This window comes from Pseudorca crassidens, chromosome 1 (genome assembly GCF_039906515.1).
Source record: "Pseudorca crassidens isolate mPseCra1 chromosome 1, mPseCra1.hap1, whole genome shotgun sequence".
In the NCBI taxonomy this organism is placed as follows: domain Eukaryota; kingdom Metazoa; phylum Chordata; class Mammalia; order Artiodactyla; family Delphinidae; genus Pseudorca; species Pseudorca crassidens.
The window spans coordinates 26030660-26048511 of NC_090296.1; the positions used below are offsets into that span (position 1 = coordinate 26030660).

Consider the following 17852-nt stretch of genomic DNA (forward strand, 5'->3'; position numbering starts at 1 on the left):
CATGCTCTTCTGTAGACCCCCAAAGGTCTCTCGTGCACCTTCCTCCTCCCCTGTTGTGTGCCCAGTAAATTCTAGCCACCTTAGCCTCCCCAACTCCAAAATCTGATGTCTTCGACTGACAAGACTAGGTCCCCACTCCTGGAGCAGCCCGGGACCTGTCTCCAGGTGGTATGAGGACAATCCAGACACTCACTTCTGTTTTCCCTTCTCTGCAGCAGCACAGTCCCCCACGGCCTGGGGCCCAGTGTCTGAAAACCATTTTGTAATATACTCTGTCCAGCTTTCTGTTGTTTACAAACAGGAAAGAAAATCCGGTTCCTAGTACTTTATCATGGCTGGAAGTGGAAGTCTCTTATTCTAAATGTAGAGTAAGCATGTGTTGGTATTTCTAGGGGGAAATTAGAGTACGTGGCTCATCAGTTGTCAACATAAACTTAACATACCTTAATGTCTGTTTTAATATGTGTAAGATGTATGTCATAACTTAAGTGATGTTCTTCAGTGTTCACACTAAACTAATCTAAGCTTGTATGTGCTTCTCCGGTCAACTTGAAATTATTTACATATAGAGTATTAATTTGGGGTTATTTGTAGCAAACTTATCTAGAGTAGTTTCCCGTCAATGACGGATATGTTAGTGTTTTGATTCTAAGGACATTTGTTAGTCATCTGTATTTGCAATTGATTAACTTACCTTTGAGCTGTATGGTTGTATTTTTTAAAATATGAATTTGCTTGCTTTCTAATGTATGTGAAAATGACTGCAACCTTTTCTTATTTGTGAGTATTTGTGATTTAGAAAAACATAAAACAGTTCTTAGCCCTTTGCAAGCTGATCTTTTGAATTTATGTCTTGCTCTCTGTAACAGAACGATTGTTTTTGGACATCTGTTCATAGATTGACCTACCGTAAAGTCAAAACCAGGCCAAATATTTAGTCAATCAGCAGTTAGAGAAATGTGTGTCTTAATCCATTTGTGTTTTAGGGAAGATGAACAAAGTAGGATTAAAAATATGATTTTTACATTATTATATGTGTATGCTATTGCTGTCTGGTAGAAGTTTTAGGGAAATGGTAACATAAACTCTTAAGAGGAAAATATGGGGCTCTGAATGGTTCTGTCTCTGGTCTTATGTGTAAAATTATTTGCAGCACGGTGTTTGGAATGAATGTTGAAGTTGAGAGGCCTAGCTTCTAGTCAACTGTGCCACTCATTATTGTGTAACTGTAGGCCACTCACAACCTTTGTGAGTCTCCTAATATATAAAATGAGAATGATGATAATTATCCAACCTACTGTAAAGGGGTGGTAGAGTGTTAAATGAGGTAGTATCAATGAAAATGTTTGAAGATGCTAATGTGCCACGGAAATACTGGTCATTAAACTTTATTTTGTACATTACTATAAAATCTGCTATCAACACCTACTATGACAGAATACAAACGCAAGATATATTTGTTTCTACTTATATTCCATACAGTTTACTGTGCAAAAATATTTTATATGGGAAAGGAAGAAACAAAACATAGAATTGATTGATAGAATAGAGATGGAGGAGATTGCTGTCTTTTTCCACTTCTTCTTTCTTAGTATTATTTTGTTTCCCTCCCCATGATTTTCCAGGCAAAGAGTGTATACAGCAGTTAGCTGAAAACGTCAGATATTTCAGGAGACGTCTGAAAAATATGGGCTTCATCATCTATGGAAATGAAGATTCTCCAGTGGTGCCTCTGATGCTCTACATGCCAGCCAAAATTGGGTACCTTTTTGCAGATTACAGATTGCCCTCTTATTAGACTTAAGGTTTACCATGATGTGAGACCAGGCTTATATATTTTGTTAGGTAAAATTGTCTTGGCCTCATTATGTTAACCTTTGTTTGCTAGATCTGCCGTAGATTAAACAAGTGGATTCCAATTTGTAAAATATGTTAACTTGTTAGTCTTTCCTTAAACAAACATTTGAGTTTAATGCACTCTTCTGGGGGATTGAGATAGATCAGTGAACAAAACACAGAAAAACCCATGTCCTTGTGGAGTTTATGCTCTACTGGAGCAAGAGTCAGACAAACGTAATAAATAAAGAAATTATGTAATATGCTAGAAGGTGTTAAGGGCTATAGGAAAAAAAAGAGCAGGATATGGGGTTTGAGAGTGCACTGTGGGTGGGCAGATTACAGTATTAAATGGGGTGGTCACCCTCGACAGCCTCAGGGGTAAGGGAAGATGACATCTGAGCTTGAACTAGCTGAGCAAGTTAGCCACTCGGAGGAAGAAGCTTCTGTGCAAAGGCCACAATGCAGGAACATACTTAGCTGATGGAAGACTAGCAGGAGGTGAGTGGAGCTGAAGTACAGTGCCCAAGGGGGAACAGTGAGCCATGAGGTCAGATGTGCACTTTACACCAGCCTCTCTGGCTTGTACAAGGCGTGTATAATGGAAATCTTTGCCCTGGAATAGCTTTCAATGTATTTGAGAAGTACAGATGTATAACGAAACCAAAATATATATGAAAAGCAGATATGAAGTGGACAAATCTAATTATTTGCAAAATAATTATGTGCAAAATTGCACCAGAGATATAAAATAAAGGAGTCAGGCTTCCCTGGTGGCGCAGTGGTTAAGAATCCGCCTGCCAATGCAGGGGACACGGGTTTGATCCCTAGTCCAGGAATATCCCACATGCCGCAGAGCAGCTAAGCCCGTGTGCCACAACTACTGAGCCTGCGCTCTAGAGCCCGCGAGCCACAACTGCTGAGCCCGCGTACCACAACTACTGAAACCCACGCACCTAGAGCCCACACACTGCAACGAAGAGTAGCCCCCGCTTGCCGCAACTAGAGAAAGCCCGTGCACAGCAAAAAAGACCCAACATAGCCAAAAATAAATAAATTTATTTTAAAAATAAAATAAAGGAGTCATCTGCTTAGTATAGGTTCAGTAAAAAAGGCACATTTTTCAGATTTGTGAGTTTTGACTGGATTGTAAATATAAAATTGAGTAAGGATCATTTCTCAGGTTTAATGGAACTCATTAAAGGAGCAAATATTTCTATTCATCTTTGAATCCCCAGTGCCCACCACAGCCCCTTGCACTCAATAAGTGTTGATTAAAGTGAATATAGGAGGGAAAATTAAATCAGGGAACCTGGAAGTATGGTGATTCCAAAGTTAGTGAATGGGGGATATTGGGAAAGGGTGCTCATTGAGGGAAAAAGAGGAGTTTAGTTTCCAGTAGGAAGTCATATGGGCAATTGGCATTATGGCCTTCAGAGGAGATGGAGGAAATGAGGGAATCCTACACCAAAGCAGAGGTGTAGGATTTCCCTCATTCTTCTTTAAATGGAATTATCATCATAAATAAACTCAAAAAGTTACCTGTTCTGGAGGATTGACTTAGTCTAGAACGCTTTCTTTAGAGAAGACTGTGTCTAATTTATTCTATACAGGTGAAACTGACTATGTACGTTATAATTAAGATTTAGAGAGAGTAAGGCAGAATTGGAATAAAGCACTAGACAGTTCGGGAGCATGTGCTAAAGATGCAGGACTTGGCCTGACACAAAGGAAACACATTGAAGAGGATGTACTGTTACTAGGAGTGGGGAAAGCTGGTGCTATTACTAAAGTGAGTGGAATTTTTTATTCTCAAACAAATGCTTTAAACAGCTAAGGGAAAAGTCAGAAAGGAATAAGGTAGGTCAACAAGAGAAAAGGACAAAGAATAACATAATTTAGTAAATAACAAAATTTACATGAAAGTTAGAATTGTATTAATTAGGCAAGATACAGATGTAGAGTAAGGTCACATGCCACGAGTTTGACTTGGGATGGGGGGTTAAACAAGAACTGTGTGGTCTGGGTGGTCATCTGAAGTCTGGGGATGAGCTGGCCTCACAAACACCAAAGGAAACCCTGAATTACAAAGGCAGCTCAACACTTAAGTCGATCCAAAAAATGCCTGGCCTGGAAGGCTAGTGCTTGGCCTTTCTGCCAGCAGAAAGATGTCCAGATCCTTTGCATCCTTAATCTTAAGAACTTTTTAAACTGCCAAGCCTGCAAGGACCAGGTTTTAAACAAGTTCATTTTGAAACCTCTGAACCACTGTTACATGTCAGTGACACCTTAAGGCTACAGTTGCAAATTACTTTAGGCAAGCCCTATTAAAAATTGGTCTGTGCCAACAATATTCTTTCACCTTTCTGAAGGAAACTATTTGGGAGAAGACCACTTTAGGATTGAATAAAAGTCTTTGTAAACTGTCAATTTTAACTTTCATAGAAGTTAGAAGAAATTCCTCATAGAACTGTCTAGTGCCTGTATCACCCAAGAGTTTACATCGTTCAGGCCTTTGAACTGTGTGATTTATTATTCTTCCTGGTTTCTTTTCTTGTTTTCCCTCTGCAGCGCCTTTGGACGAGAGATGCTAAAGCGGAATATCGGTGTAGTTGTGGTAGGATTTCCTGCTACCCCAATCATTGAGTCCAGAGCCAGGTTTTGCCTGTCAGCAGCTCATACCAAAGAAATGCTTGATACTGTAAGTAGACATTTTCACTTTGATATAATATACCTTATACTAAGAAGGCCTGTTTATCAGATGAAATTAATCATCTGTTGGTCCTGATGCTCTCTGAGCACCTGAGATATTTACTGGTGAAGTAGAGGAGGGAGGGCACAATGCTGCTTAATACATTGCTATTTAAAAAAAATTGCAAAACTGTTAGCATCACCCACCAGACCCTGCATGATCAGGGCTCTAGGGAATTTTCTGGCTTCATCTTGTTCCACTCTCTCTCATTATGATCTCTACAGCTCTACATTCTCTTTCTACTCTAGCTGTTTCTCCCCTGAGCTTTCTTGTGTGTTGTTCTGTCTGTGGCAGTTTCTCTCTTGACCTTTCTCTCCCCTTTGCCTGGCTGACTGCTACTCATTCTTAACATCTCCACTTAAAAGAAACTTGCTCAAGGGTTTTCCCAAACCCTCTTGGCTAGATATTTCTGGAAATCCTAAGACTCTCCCCTAGGAAATTCTTTACACCTGTAATTATTTAATGGCAATCTTTACCATTAGATAAATCTTTAGGAGGGACTAAGTCTATTTTTCTCATTCTGTATCCCCAGGACCTACCACAGTGCCAGGCACATAGTAGGAGCTCATAATTATTACTGAATGTAATTATTTATGGTCTCTTAATATGTTCTCATCTCTTGATATTCTCTTAATATGCTATTATTTCACACCTGAGACTTCAGACTTCTTTTTTTAGCATTTTTTATTTAATTTTTTTTTTTAGAATTTCTAGTGTATTTTTCCCTTTTGAATTTTTTCTTATCCTTCTGTTGGTTTATTTTGCTATTATTTTCTAACTTTTTGATTTGGATATGGATTTTCCAATGAACACCATGTCAGTGGAATCCCACATATTTTAGTAAAGCACACCTTCGTATCAATATCAGTATTTCTAATGTTTTTCTTATTTCTCTCTGAATTAGGATTGGCTTATTAATTTTTTAAAAATATTTATTTTATTTTTGGCCGCGTCGGGTCTTAGTTGCGGCATGCGGGATCCTCCACTGCGGTGCACAGGCTTCTCTCTAGTTGTGGCATCTGAGCTTAGTCGCCCTGCAGCATGTGGGATCTTAGTGCCCCAACCAGGGATTGAAGCTGCATCCATTAAACTTTTAAATTCTAGTCCCTCTAATATGTATATTGGATAACATGATGACTTTAGATTGTATTTCCCTAATCACAAATGTTGTTGAACCTTTTTTTTTTAATGTGCTCAGTTGCCATCTGTGTATCTTCTGTGATAAAGTATCTGTACAAGTTTATGTCCAGGTTTCATTGTTTATCTTTTATTTTCATATTATCAAGTTTTTAGAGGTCTTTTAGGCTATTATTCATATTCAGCATCATTTTTTGAAAAAAGGCTATCATTCCTCCATGTGTTTTCCTTAGAAACTTTGTCAAAAATCAGTTGAATATATTGTGTAAATTCATTTCTGAAAAGTCTGTTCTGTTTCATTGATTTAGGTGTCTGTCTTCTCACCAGTATCTTGATTATTTTTATTTTTTAAAAAATTTTTATTTTATATTGGAGTATAGTTGATTTACAATGTTGTGTTAGTTTCAAGTGTACAACAGTGATTCAGTTTATACATATACATATATCTATTCTTTTTCAGATTCTTTTTCCATATAGGTTATTACAGAGGAGTGAGTAGAGTTCCCTGAGCTGTACAGTAGGTCCTTGTTATCTATTTTATATCTAGTCATGTGTATATGTTCATCCCAAACTCCTAATTTATCCCACACCCCCACCATTCCCCTTTGGTAACCATAAGTTCGTTCTCTAAGTCTGTGGGTCTATTCCTGTTTTGTAAATAAGTTCATTTGTATCATTTCTTTAGATTCCACATATAAATGTTATCATATGATATTTCTCTTTCTCTGTCTGACTTCACTTAGTATGATAATCACTAGGTCCATCCATGTTGCTGCAAATTATTTCATTCTTTTTTATGGCTGAGTGATGTTCCATTGTATATATTACCACACCTTCTTTATCCATTCCTCTGTTGATGGACATTTAGGTTGTTTCCATATCTTGATTATTGTAAATAGTGCTGCTAGGAACATAGGGGTGCATGCATCTTTTTTAATTTTAGTTTTGTCTGGATATATACCCAGTAGTGGGACTGCTGGATCATATGGTAGTTCTAGTTTTAGTTTTCTGAGGAACCTCCATACTGTTTTCCACAGTGGCTGCACCAGCTTACATTCCCACCAAGAGTGTAGAAGGGTTCCCTTTTCTCTACACCCTCTCTAGCATTTATTGTTTGTAGACTTTGTAGACTTTTTTTTTTGAAGTGTGTGCAGTGGTGAAGAGTACCATGATGTCTAGTCAAGCCTGGTCCACTGTTTTTTTTTTTTTTTTTTTTTTTGGCTGCATTGGGTCTTCATTGATGCACCCGGGCTTTCTCTAGTTGTGGTAAGCAGGGGCTACTCTTCTTTGCAGTACGTGGGCTTCTTGTTGCGGTGGCTTCTCTCATTGTGGAGCACGGGCTCTAGGTGCGTGGGCTTCAGTAGTTGTGGCACGCAGACTCAGTAGGTGTGGCTCGCAGGCTCTAGAGCACAGGCTCAGTAGTTGTGGTGCATGGGCTTAGTTGCTCTGTGGCATGTGGGATCTTCCCAGACCAGGGCTCGAACCTGTGTCCTTTGCATTGGCAGGTGGATTCTTAACCACTGCGCCACCAAGGAAGCCCTGTTAAGTAGACTTTTTGATGATGGCCATTCTGACCGGTGTGAGGTGATACCTCACTGTAGTTTTGATTTGCTTTTCTCTAATAATTAGTGATGTTAAGCATCTTTTCATGTGCTTTTTGGCCCTCTCTATGTCTTCTTTGGGGAATTGTCTGTGTAGATCTTTGCCCATTTTTTGATTAGGTTGTTTGTTTTTGTGATATTGAGCTGCATGAGCCATTCGTATATTTTGGAAATTAATCCTTTGTCGGTCGCATCACTTGCAAATATTTTCTCCCATCCTCTGGGCTGTCTCTTTGTTTGTTTGTTTATTTATTTATTTATTTGGCTGCATTGGGTCTTCATTGCTGCACGCGGCCTCTACTTAGCGGTGACTGGGGTCTACTCTTCATTGCGGTGCATGGGCTTCTCATTGCCGTGGCTTCTCTTGTTGCAGTGCGTGGGCTCTAGGCATGTGGGCTTCAGTAGTTGTAGCGCATGGGCTCAGTAGTTGCGGTACGCAGGCTCTAGGTCACATGGGCTTCAGTAGTTGTGGCACATGGGCTTGGTAGTTGTGGCTCACAGGTTCTAGAGCGCAGCCTCAGTAGTTGTGGCGCATGGGCTTAGTTGCTCCGCCGCATGTGGGATCTTCCCAGACCAGAGATTGAACCCGTGTCCCCTGCATTCACAAGCAGGTTCTTAACCACTGTGCCACCAGGGAAGTCCTGTCTCTTTGTTTGATTATGGTTTCCTTTGCTGTGCAGAAGCTTTTAAGTTTAATTAGATCCCACTTGTTTATTTTTGTTTTTATTTTCATTACTCTAGGAGGTGGATCCAAAAAGATACTCCTGCGATTTATGTCAAAGAGTGTTCTGCCTATGTTTTCCTCTAAGAATTTTATAGTATCTGGTCTTACATTTAGGTCTTTAATCCATTTTGAGGGGTTTTTTGTATATGGTGTTAGAGAATGTTCTGATTTCATTCTTTTACATGTAACTGTCCAGTTTTCCCAGCACCGCTTATTGAAGAGATTGTCTTTTCTCCATTGTATATCCTTGCCTCCTTTGTCACAGATTAATTGACCATAGGTTCGTGGGTTTATTTCTGGGCTTTCTATCCTGTTCCGTTGATCTATAAGTCTGTCTTTGTGCCCATACCATGCTGTTTTGATTACTGTAGCTTTTATCGTATAGTCTGAAGTCAGTATAGCCTGATTCCTCCAGGTCCATTTTTCTTTCTCAGGGTTGCTTTGCCTATTCAGAGTCTTTTACGTCTCCATATAAATTTTAAGATTTTTTGTTCTAGATCTGCAAAAAATGCCCTTGGTGATTTGATAGGGATTGCATTGAATCTGTAGATTGCCTTGGGTAGTATAGTCATTTTGACAATATTGATTCTTCCAATCCAAGAACATGGTTTATCTTTCCATCTGTCTGTGTCATCTTTGATTTCTTTCATCAGCATCACATAGTTTTCAGAGTACAGGTCTTCTGTCTCCGTAGGAAGGTTTATTCCTAGGTATTTTATTCTTTTTGATGTGACGGCAAATGGGGTTGTTTCCTTAATTTCTCTTTCTGATCTTTTGGTGTTAGTGTATAGGAATGCAACAGATTTCTGTGTATTAATTTTGTATCCTGCAACTTTACCAAATACATTGATGAGCTCTAGTAGTTTTCTGGTAACATCTTTAGGATTTTCTATGTATGGTATCATGTCATCTGCAAACAGTGACAGTTTTACTTCTTTTCCAGTTTGGATTCGTTTTATTTCATTTTCTTCTCTGATTTCTGTGTCTAGGACTTCCAAAACTATGTTGAATAAAAGTGGCAAGAGTGGACATCATTGTCTTGTTACTGATCTTAGAGGAAATGCTTTCAACTTTTCACCATTGAGTATGATGTTAGCTGTGGGTTTGTCATATATGGGCTTTACTATGTTGAGGTAGGTTCCCTCTTCTTTTGGCTGCACTACGTGGCTTGTGGGATCTCAGTTCCCCAACCAGGGATCAAGCCCAGGCCACTGCAGTGATAGCACTGAATCCTAACCACTAGGCCACCAGGCAACTCCCAGAAGTAGGTTCCCTCTATGCTCACTTTCTGGAGAGTTTTTGTCATAAATGGGTGTTGAATTTTGTCAAAATTCTGCATCTGTTGAAATGATCATATAGTTTTTATTCTTCAATTTGTTAATGTGGTGTATCACACTGATTGATTTGCGGACATTGAAAAATTCTTGTGTCCCTGGGATAAATCTCACTTGGATGGTGTATGATCCTTTTAATGTATCATTGGATTCAGTTTGCTAGTATTTTGTTGAGGATTTTTGCAACCATCTTCATCAGTGTTACTGGCCTGTAATTTTCTTCCATTGTGGTATTGTTGTGTGGTTTTGGTATCAGGGTGATAGTGGCCTTATAGAATGAGTTAGGGAGTGTTCCTTACTTTGCAATTTTTGGGAATAGTTTCAGAAGGATAGGTGTTAACTCTTCTCTAAATGTTTGATAGAATTCACCTGCAAAGCCATCTGGTCCTGGACTTCTGTTTGTTGGGAGTTTTTATACACACACACACACAAAGTATTTTTTTATTTATTTATTTATTTTTTGGCCACGCTGCATGGCATGTGAGATCCTAGTTCCTCGACCAGGGATCGAACCCACACCCCCTGCATTGGAAGTGCGGAGTCTCAACACTGGACCACCAGAGAAGTCCCTGTTGGGTGTTTTGGAAATTAGTTTATTGGAAATTAGTTTTGGAAATTAGTTAACTGCTATCAGTTTCAATTTCAGTATTTGTGATTGGTCGGTTCATATTTTCTGTTTCTTCCTGAATCAGTCTTGGGAGATGGTACCTTTTTGGAATTTGTCCATTTATTTTAGGTTGTCATTTTATTGGCATATAGTTGCTTGTAGTAGTCTCTTATGGTCCTTTGTATTTCTGTGGTGTCAGTTGTAACTTCTTCCTTTTCATTTCTAATTTTATTGATTTGAGCCCTCTCCCTTTCTTCTTGATGAGTCTGTCTAAAGGTTTATCAATTTTGTTTATCTTTTCAAAGAACCAGCTTTTAGTTTCATTGATCTTTTCTATTGTTTTTTTTAGTCTGTATTTCATTTATTTCTGCTCTGATCTTTATGATTTCTTCTACTAACTTAGGGTTTTGTTTGTTCTTTCTCTAGTTGCTTTAGGTGTTACGTTAGGTTGTTTCTTTGAGATTTTTCTTATTTCCTGAGGTAAGCTTGTATTGCTATAAAGTTCCCTCTTAGAACTGCTTTTGCTGTGTCCCATAGGTTTTGGATCATCATGTTTTCATTTGTCTCTAGGTATTTTTTGATTTCCTCTTTGATTTCTTCAGTGATCCATTGCTTGTTTAGTAGCATATAGTTTAGCCTCCAATTGTTTGTGTTTTTTACAGTTTTTTTTCTTGTAATTGACTTCTAATCTCATAGCATTGTGGTCAGAAAAGATACTTTGATTTCAGTTTTCTTAAATTTACTGAGGCTTGCTTTGTGGTCCAGCATGTGATCTATCCTGGAGAAATGTTCCATGTGCACCTGAAAAGAATGTGTATTCTGCTGCTTTCAGGTGGAATGCTCTGTAAATATCAATTAAGGCCATCAAATCCAATGTGTCATTTAAGGCCTGTGTTGCCTTATTGATTTTTTGTCTGGATGATCTGTTCATTGATGTAAGTGGGGTGTTAAAGTTCCCCCACTATCATTGTGCTATTGTTGACTTCCCCTTTTATGGCTGTTAGCATTTGCCTTATATATTGGGGTGCTCCTATGTTGTGTGCATATATATTTCTAATTGTTATATCTTCTTCTTTGATTGATCCCTTGATTATTATGTAGCGTCCTTCTTTGTCTCTTGTAACAGTCTTTAAAGTCTATTTTGTCTGATATGAGTATTGCTACTCCAGCTTTCTTTTGAATTCCATTTGTATGGAATACCTTTTTCCATCCCCTCACTTTCACTCTGTATACATCCCTAGATTTGAAGTGGGTCTCTTGTAGACAACATGTATATGAGTATTGTTTTTGTATCCATTCAGCCAGTCTGTGTCTTTTGGTTGGAACATTTAATCCATTTACATTTAAGGTAATTACCCATATGTATGTTTTTATTACCATTATGTTAATTGTTTTGGATTTGTTTTCACAGGTCTTTTTTCTTCCCTTCCTCTTCTGTTCTCTTGTTATTTGATGACTATCTTTAGTGTTGTGTTTGGATTCCTTTCTTTTTTGTTTGTGTGTACCTATTGTAGATTTTTGGTTTGCAGTTACCATGAGGTTTTGGTATAGCAGTCTGTCTACATACAAGATTGTTATAAGTTGCTGGTCTCTTAATTTCAAATGCATTTCCAATATCCTGCATTTGTACTCTCCTCATGATTGTTGGTTTTGATATCGTATTTGTGTGTGGATGATTTCCTACCTTTACTGTATGTTTGCCTTTACCAGTGAGCTTTCCCATTTGTAATTTTCTTGTTTCTAATTGTGGCCTTTTATTTTCAACCTAGAGAAGTTCCTTATGCAATTGTCGTAAACCTGGTTTGTTGGTGCTGAATTCTGTCAGCTTTTGCTTGTCTGTAAAGCTTTAGATTTCTCCGTCAAAACTGAATGAGAGCCTAGCTGTGTAGAGTATTCTTGGCTGTAGGTTTTTCCCTTTCATCACTTTAAATACATTGTGCCACTTCCTTCTACCCTGCAGTTTCTGGTGAAAAAATCAGCTTATAACCTTATGGAGATTCCCTTGTATGTTATTTGTTGCTTTTCCCTTGTTGCTTTTAATATTTTCTCTTTGCCTTTAATTTTTGTCAGTTTGATTAATATGTGACTCAGCATGTTCCTCCTTGGTTTTATGCTGTATGGGACTCTGCACTTCCTGCAGTTGGGTGACTGTTTTTTCCCCCATGTTAGGGAAGTTTTTAGCTATTATCTCTTCACATATTTTCTTAGGCCCTATCTCTCTCTCTTCTCCTTCTGGGATCCCTGTAATGCGAATGTTGGTCTAATGTTTAATGTTGTTCCAGAGGTCTCTGAAACTGTCCTTATTTCTTTTCATTCTTTTTTCTTTATTCTGTTCTGCTGCAGTGATTTCCACCATTCTGTCTTCCAGCTCACTTATCCGTTCTTCTGCCTCATATATTCTGTTATAGATTCCTCCTAGTGTATTTTTCATTTCAGTTATTGTTTTGTTCAACTATGTTTGTTTGTTCTTTATATCTTCTAGCTCTTTGTAATACATTTCTTGTACCTTCTCGGTCTGTGCCTCCATTCTTTTTCAGGTAGATTGCCTATCTCCACTTGACTTAGTTGTTCTTCTGGGGTTTTTATCTTGTTCCTTCTGTGGAACATATTCCTCTGCCGTCTCATTTTGTCTAACTTTCTGTGTTTGCAGTCTCCATTCCACAGGCTGCAGGGTTGTAGTTCCTCTTCCTTCTGGTGTCTGCCCCTTGGTGGGTGAGGCTGGTCTAGAGGCTTGTGCAGGCCTCCTGGTGGGAGGGACTGGTGCCTGCCCACTGGTGGGTAGAGCTGGGTCTTGTCCCTCTGGTGGACAGGGCCATGTCAAGGGGTGTGTTTAGAGGCAGCTGTGGGCCCAGGAAGACTTTAGGCAGCCTGTCTGCTGATGGTTGGGGCTGTGTTCTCGCTGTGTTGGTTGTTTGGTCTGAGGCATTCCAGCACTGGACCCTATAGGCTGTTGGGTAGGGCCAGGTCTTGGTGTCAAAATGGCAGACTCCCAGAGAGCTCATGCCAATGAGTACTCCCCAGTACTTCTGCCACCAGTAACCTTGTCCCCACAGTGGGCCACACCCGCCCCCCCCACCTCCCCAAGCGACCCTCCGAGACCAACATGTAGGTCTGGCCCTGGCTCCTATGTAGTCACTGCTTTTTCCCTTGTGTCCTTGTGTGTGCCTTCCAAGAGTGGAGTTTCTGTTTCCCTCAGTCCTGTGGAGTTCCTGTGATCAAGCCCCACTGGCCTTCAAAGCCAAATGCTCTGGGGGCTCCTCCTTCCGATGCCAGACCCTCAGGCCGGGATGCCTGATGTGGGGCTCAGAACTCTCATTCTTGTGGGAGAACCTCTACCATGTAATTATTTTCCAGTTTGTGGGTCACCCACCCGGTGGGTATGGGATTTGATTATATCGTGAATGCGCCCCTCCTACCATCGCATTGTGGCCTTTTCTTTGTCTTTGGATGTAGAATATCTTTTTTAGCAGGTTCCAGTGTTTTTTGTCAATGGTTGTTCAGCAGTTACTTGTGATTTTGGTGTTTTCGTGAGAGGGGGTGAACTCAAGTCCTTCTATTCCACCATCTTGTCTCTAACATCTTCAAGATTTCAGACTTTATATTACATAAGTATTACTTTCTGAGAGTTTATAGAGCTCTAGAACATATTTGCATAAAATTAGTTGATAGAAATATCATAATATTAATTCATTGGAGAGCTACTAATCTTAAAGAATATTATGAATGTATGTTTTTAAAAGTTTAATTGACATTTTAATTTTCTTAACTGCTAAAGATTTTGATTTTTCTTCCCTATTTCTTCATAGCAAAACTCCTACCAGTATGAGTATATTCTTAATCTTCTTCTGACACTGAAATTGAATTCAGTTTATTGATACTGTATCTTTGTTTTTCTTCTTTTTTATCTTGATTACACCTTTTGGATTTTTTCCAATAGATTTTCCCTTTACTCAAAAATCTTACTGGTGAATTTCTTCATTGATTATTTTTTAACCCAGCAATATCAACTTTTCTTCCACTCTACTTTATTTGGGTGTTTAGGAGTTTCAGCACACCTTTTTTTTCTTTTTCTTTATTTTATTTATTTATTTATTTTTTTGCGGTACGCGGGCCTCTCACTGTTGTGGCCTCTCCCATTGCGGCGCACAGGCTCCAGACGTGCAGGCTCAGCGGCCATGGCTCACGGGCCTAGCTGCTCTGCGGCATGTGGGATCTTCCCAGACCGGGGCACGAACCCGTGTTCCCTGCATCGGCAGGCGGACTCTCAACCACTACACCACCAGGGAAGCCCAGCACACCTTTTAAAAAACATCTGTGTCATTAAATGCAATGGCTATAGTAATTCACTGTGTTTTCTAACAGTTTTTACTCCTGATAACTGTACACATTCAAGAAATCATTTAGGGACTTCCCTGGTGGTCCAGCAGTTAAGACTCCACACTCCCAATTCAGGGGGCCCGTGTTCAATCCCTGGTCAGGGAACTAGATCCAGCATGCCACAACTAAGAGCCCACATGCTGCAATGAAGATCCTGCATGCCACAACTAAAGACCTGGCCCAGCCAAATAAATAAATAATTTTTTTAAAAAAGAGAGAAATAATTTAGATGTAACCAGTATATCTTGTTATATTTCTGTTGCGTTTACCAGTTGAGAGTGCTAATATTTTTCTCATAAGATCCACTTGCAGGATTATTTGACTTTGCCTTCCATTTAGGTTTTTTTTTTTAATTTATTTGTTTATTTATTTATCTATTTATTTATTTTTGGCTGCGTTGGGTCTTCACTGCTGAGCGTGGGCTTTCTCTAGTTGTGTGAGCAGGGACTACTCTTCGCTGCAGTGGCTTCTCTTGTTGCAGAGCATGGGCTCTAGGCACACAGGCTTCAGTAGGTGTGGCTCGTGGGCTTCAGTAGTTGTGGCATGTGGGCTCAGTAGTTGTGGCTCGCGGGCTTAGTTGCTCCACGGCATGTGGGACCCTCCAGGGCCAGGGCTCGAACCCACGTCTCCTGCATTGGCAGGCGGATTCTTAACCACTGCGCCACCAGGGAAGCCCCATTTAGGTTTTTTAAGCATAAAGTGCATTTTTTGAAACCACAGGTTTGTTGAAGTCAACAAACCTTATGATTTGTCTTACGATTTTTTTATGTCTTATGATTTTGTCTTATGACTTTTGTCTTATGATTTTTTTATGGAAGTAAACATGAAAATTATGAGATAAAAATGAACTTTCATTTATTAATGGGCCCCATGACATGATTCTGTATATAGAAAATGCTATACAATTCACACACAAAAAACTAATCTGCTAGAGCTAATAAATATATTCAGCAAAATTGCAGAGTAAAAGACACAAAAATTAGTGTATTTCTATACACCGGCAGTGAACACATGAAAAGGAAATTAATATTTCATTTATGAGAGCATTCAAAAGAATATACTACCTAGGAATAAATTTAACCAGGGGAGGTGAAAGACTTGCATATTGCTATGAAACATTGCTGAAAGAAGATTTAAATAAATGGAAAGATACCCTATGTTCATGGGCTGGAAGATTTAGTATTGTTAATGTGGAGTACAGCAAGATCTGTAGATCCATTGCAATCCGTATCAAAATTACAATGGCTTTTTTTTTGGAAGGAGTAGAAGAGCTGATCATCAAATTCATATGGAATTGTAGGGGGCCCCAGATGGCCAAAACAATGTTGAAAAAGAAAACAGAAGTTGGGGGACTCAAATTTCCTGATTTTAAAACTTACTTCAAAGCTACAGTAATTGAAACAGCGGAGTACTAGCATAAAGATAGACTTATAGACCAATGGAATAGAATTAAGAGTCAAGAAATAAACCCAGACATCTATGGCTAATTGATTTTCAACAAGGGGCTAAGACTAGTTAATGGGGAAAGTATAGTCTCTTCAACTGGTGGTTCTATACAGCTGGATAACCACACGCAAACGAATGAATTTGTACCCTTACAACATGGAGGAGCCTTGAAAACATTATGCCAAGTGAAAGAAGACACAGAAGACCACATTTATATGAAATGTCTGAAATAAACAAAGTCATTGGGTCAGAAAATAGATTGCTGGTTGTCAGGGCTTAGGAAAGGAGGAATGAGGATATGAGTATGGGGTTTATTTTTTGAGGTGATAATGCTTTAAAATTAGATAGTGATGAAAGTTGACAACTTTGTGAATATACTCAGAAGCACTGAATTGTAAACTTCTAAAAAGGTGAATTTTTTGGCATGTGAATTGTATCTCAATAAAGCTATTATTTTTTAAAAGAAGAAGAGCAAGCTTATTAGCTCAGGGGTGCACAAGTATCCGAGAATATTCTCTTATTCAAGGGCCATACTCAACCCTAAATTAACATGTTTTTTCCCTAAGAACCCATCTTGCCCTGTGATCTGGAGGTTCAGTGTAAGTGTAGACTATTTGTTAACAGTTGGTACTTGTAATGCTTCATTATTCCTAATCTAACCAGGTAACCCCACATCATGACCAGCAGTTTCTAGTTACAATTTTATCTCTTTTTTTCCTTTTTAATATTTATTTATTTATTTATTTGGCTGCACCAAGTCTTTAGTTGCGGCACACGGCATCTTCGTTGCGGCATGCGGGATGTTTAGTTGCGGCATGTGGGCTCTTTTAGTTGTGGCACGTGGGATCTAGTTCCCTGTCCAGGGATTGAACTCAGGCACCCTGCATTAGAAGCACAGAGTCTTAACCACTGGACTACCAGGGAAGTTGCATAATTTTACCTTTTATATAAATAAAACCCATTCGTCTGAGATAGTTGGTGTGGTATCAGTCATAATCTTGTTATCTAGATCCCTTTGGGCTACTGTGGCTTTTTTTCTGTCTCTATTCATTTTCTTTTTTAATTGATGAAAAATATCATGTTCTTCTGAATATCCTTTACTTTGTGATCTTAGTAAGTCATGTATTGTTTTAAATTAATAAATCTGTATCAGAGGTCAGGGGAATAAACAGTTAATGGGTTCGCTCAGCTGAAATTCAATCTTAAATTGTTTCTATATGGAGCTTTTAATTAAACCTCTTCTCAAAGGTACCACTGTTCGGATAGCATGTTGAAGTCCAGCTCTTATTTGCTTTTTATATTTTTCACATTTGGAGTGAAGAGTATTTTTTTCTTATGCTAGAATAAATAAGGAATACTATTTCTTGGTGTTTCTTTTTCCTCTCTACAAACACTGATTTTTTAAAAGTTAAATTTAGGAACAGGTATATGTGTCTGTTTACTGATAATCAACTGATTCCCTTTTCTGAACTAGAAGATGTACATTTTCATATGGGATTACAACCATGAGAGTGGACAGAAGATTTATACGATGTGACGGAAATTTGGAGAGTCAGACTTAGGCAATAGGGCTTCTACTGCCCACATTACCCTTTCTTAGTCTAATGAGATGGTGTCCTAGATAGAGCCATTGTCTCCAGAGCTGAGGCCTATTAGACCCACTAGGCAACATCCACATGTGCTTGGGGAGTGAATAACAGGGCTGGAGAGCTGCCATGACCTGAAAATGCATTCTGTGACCTGAGCCAGGTGCTTTTATTAGAAAGCCTTAGAATCTAGGATTCGAAAATTTTTGCTGTCTTCCATGGATTTTTCTGAGAGGTATCTGGGGCTTGGAATTTCCTTGTCCTTCCATTAAACATTTTCTAAGAAATTCTGAACATATATCCCTTTCTTATATTATCATTCTCTATTCTGACTCTCTGTGTGCTGCTTTTTGGAAAGTTAACTGTGTGAACTCTGAGTTGTGTACTTTGCTGTATGTATGTATACTTCAACCAGGAGTTGGGTTTTGTTTGTTTGTTTTTAAGTACGTATA

General features: G+C 38.9%; 1 protein-coding gene across 1 annotated transcript in view; it reads left to right on the forward strand.

Moving 5' to 3' along the window:
* The window catches only part of SPTLC2 (serine palmitoyltransferase long chain base subunit 2), a 117914-nt gene that overhangs the window by 93545 nt on the left and 6517 nt on the right, over positions 1-17852 (forward strand). The window contains exons 10-11 of the mRNA XM_067729238.1: positions 1626-1761; positions 4408-4537. Coding sequence (XP_067585339.1) covers positions 1626-1761; positions 4408-4537 — 266 coding nt within the window. The remainder of the gene's footprint in view (positions 1-1625; positions 1762-4407; positions 4538-17852) is intronic.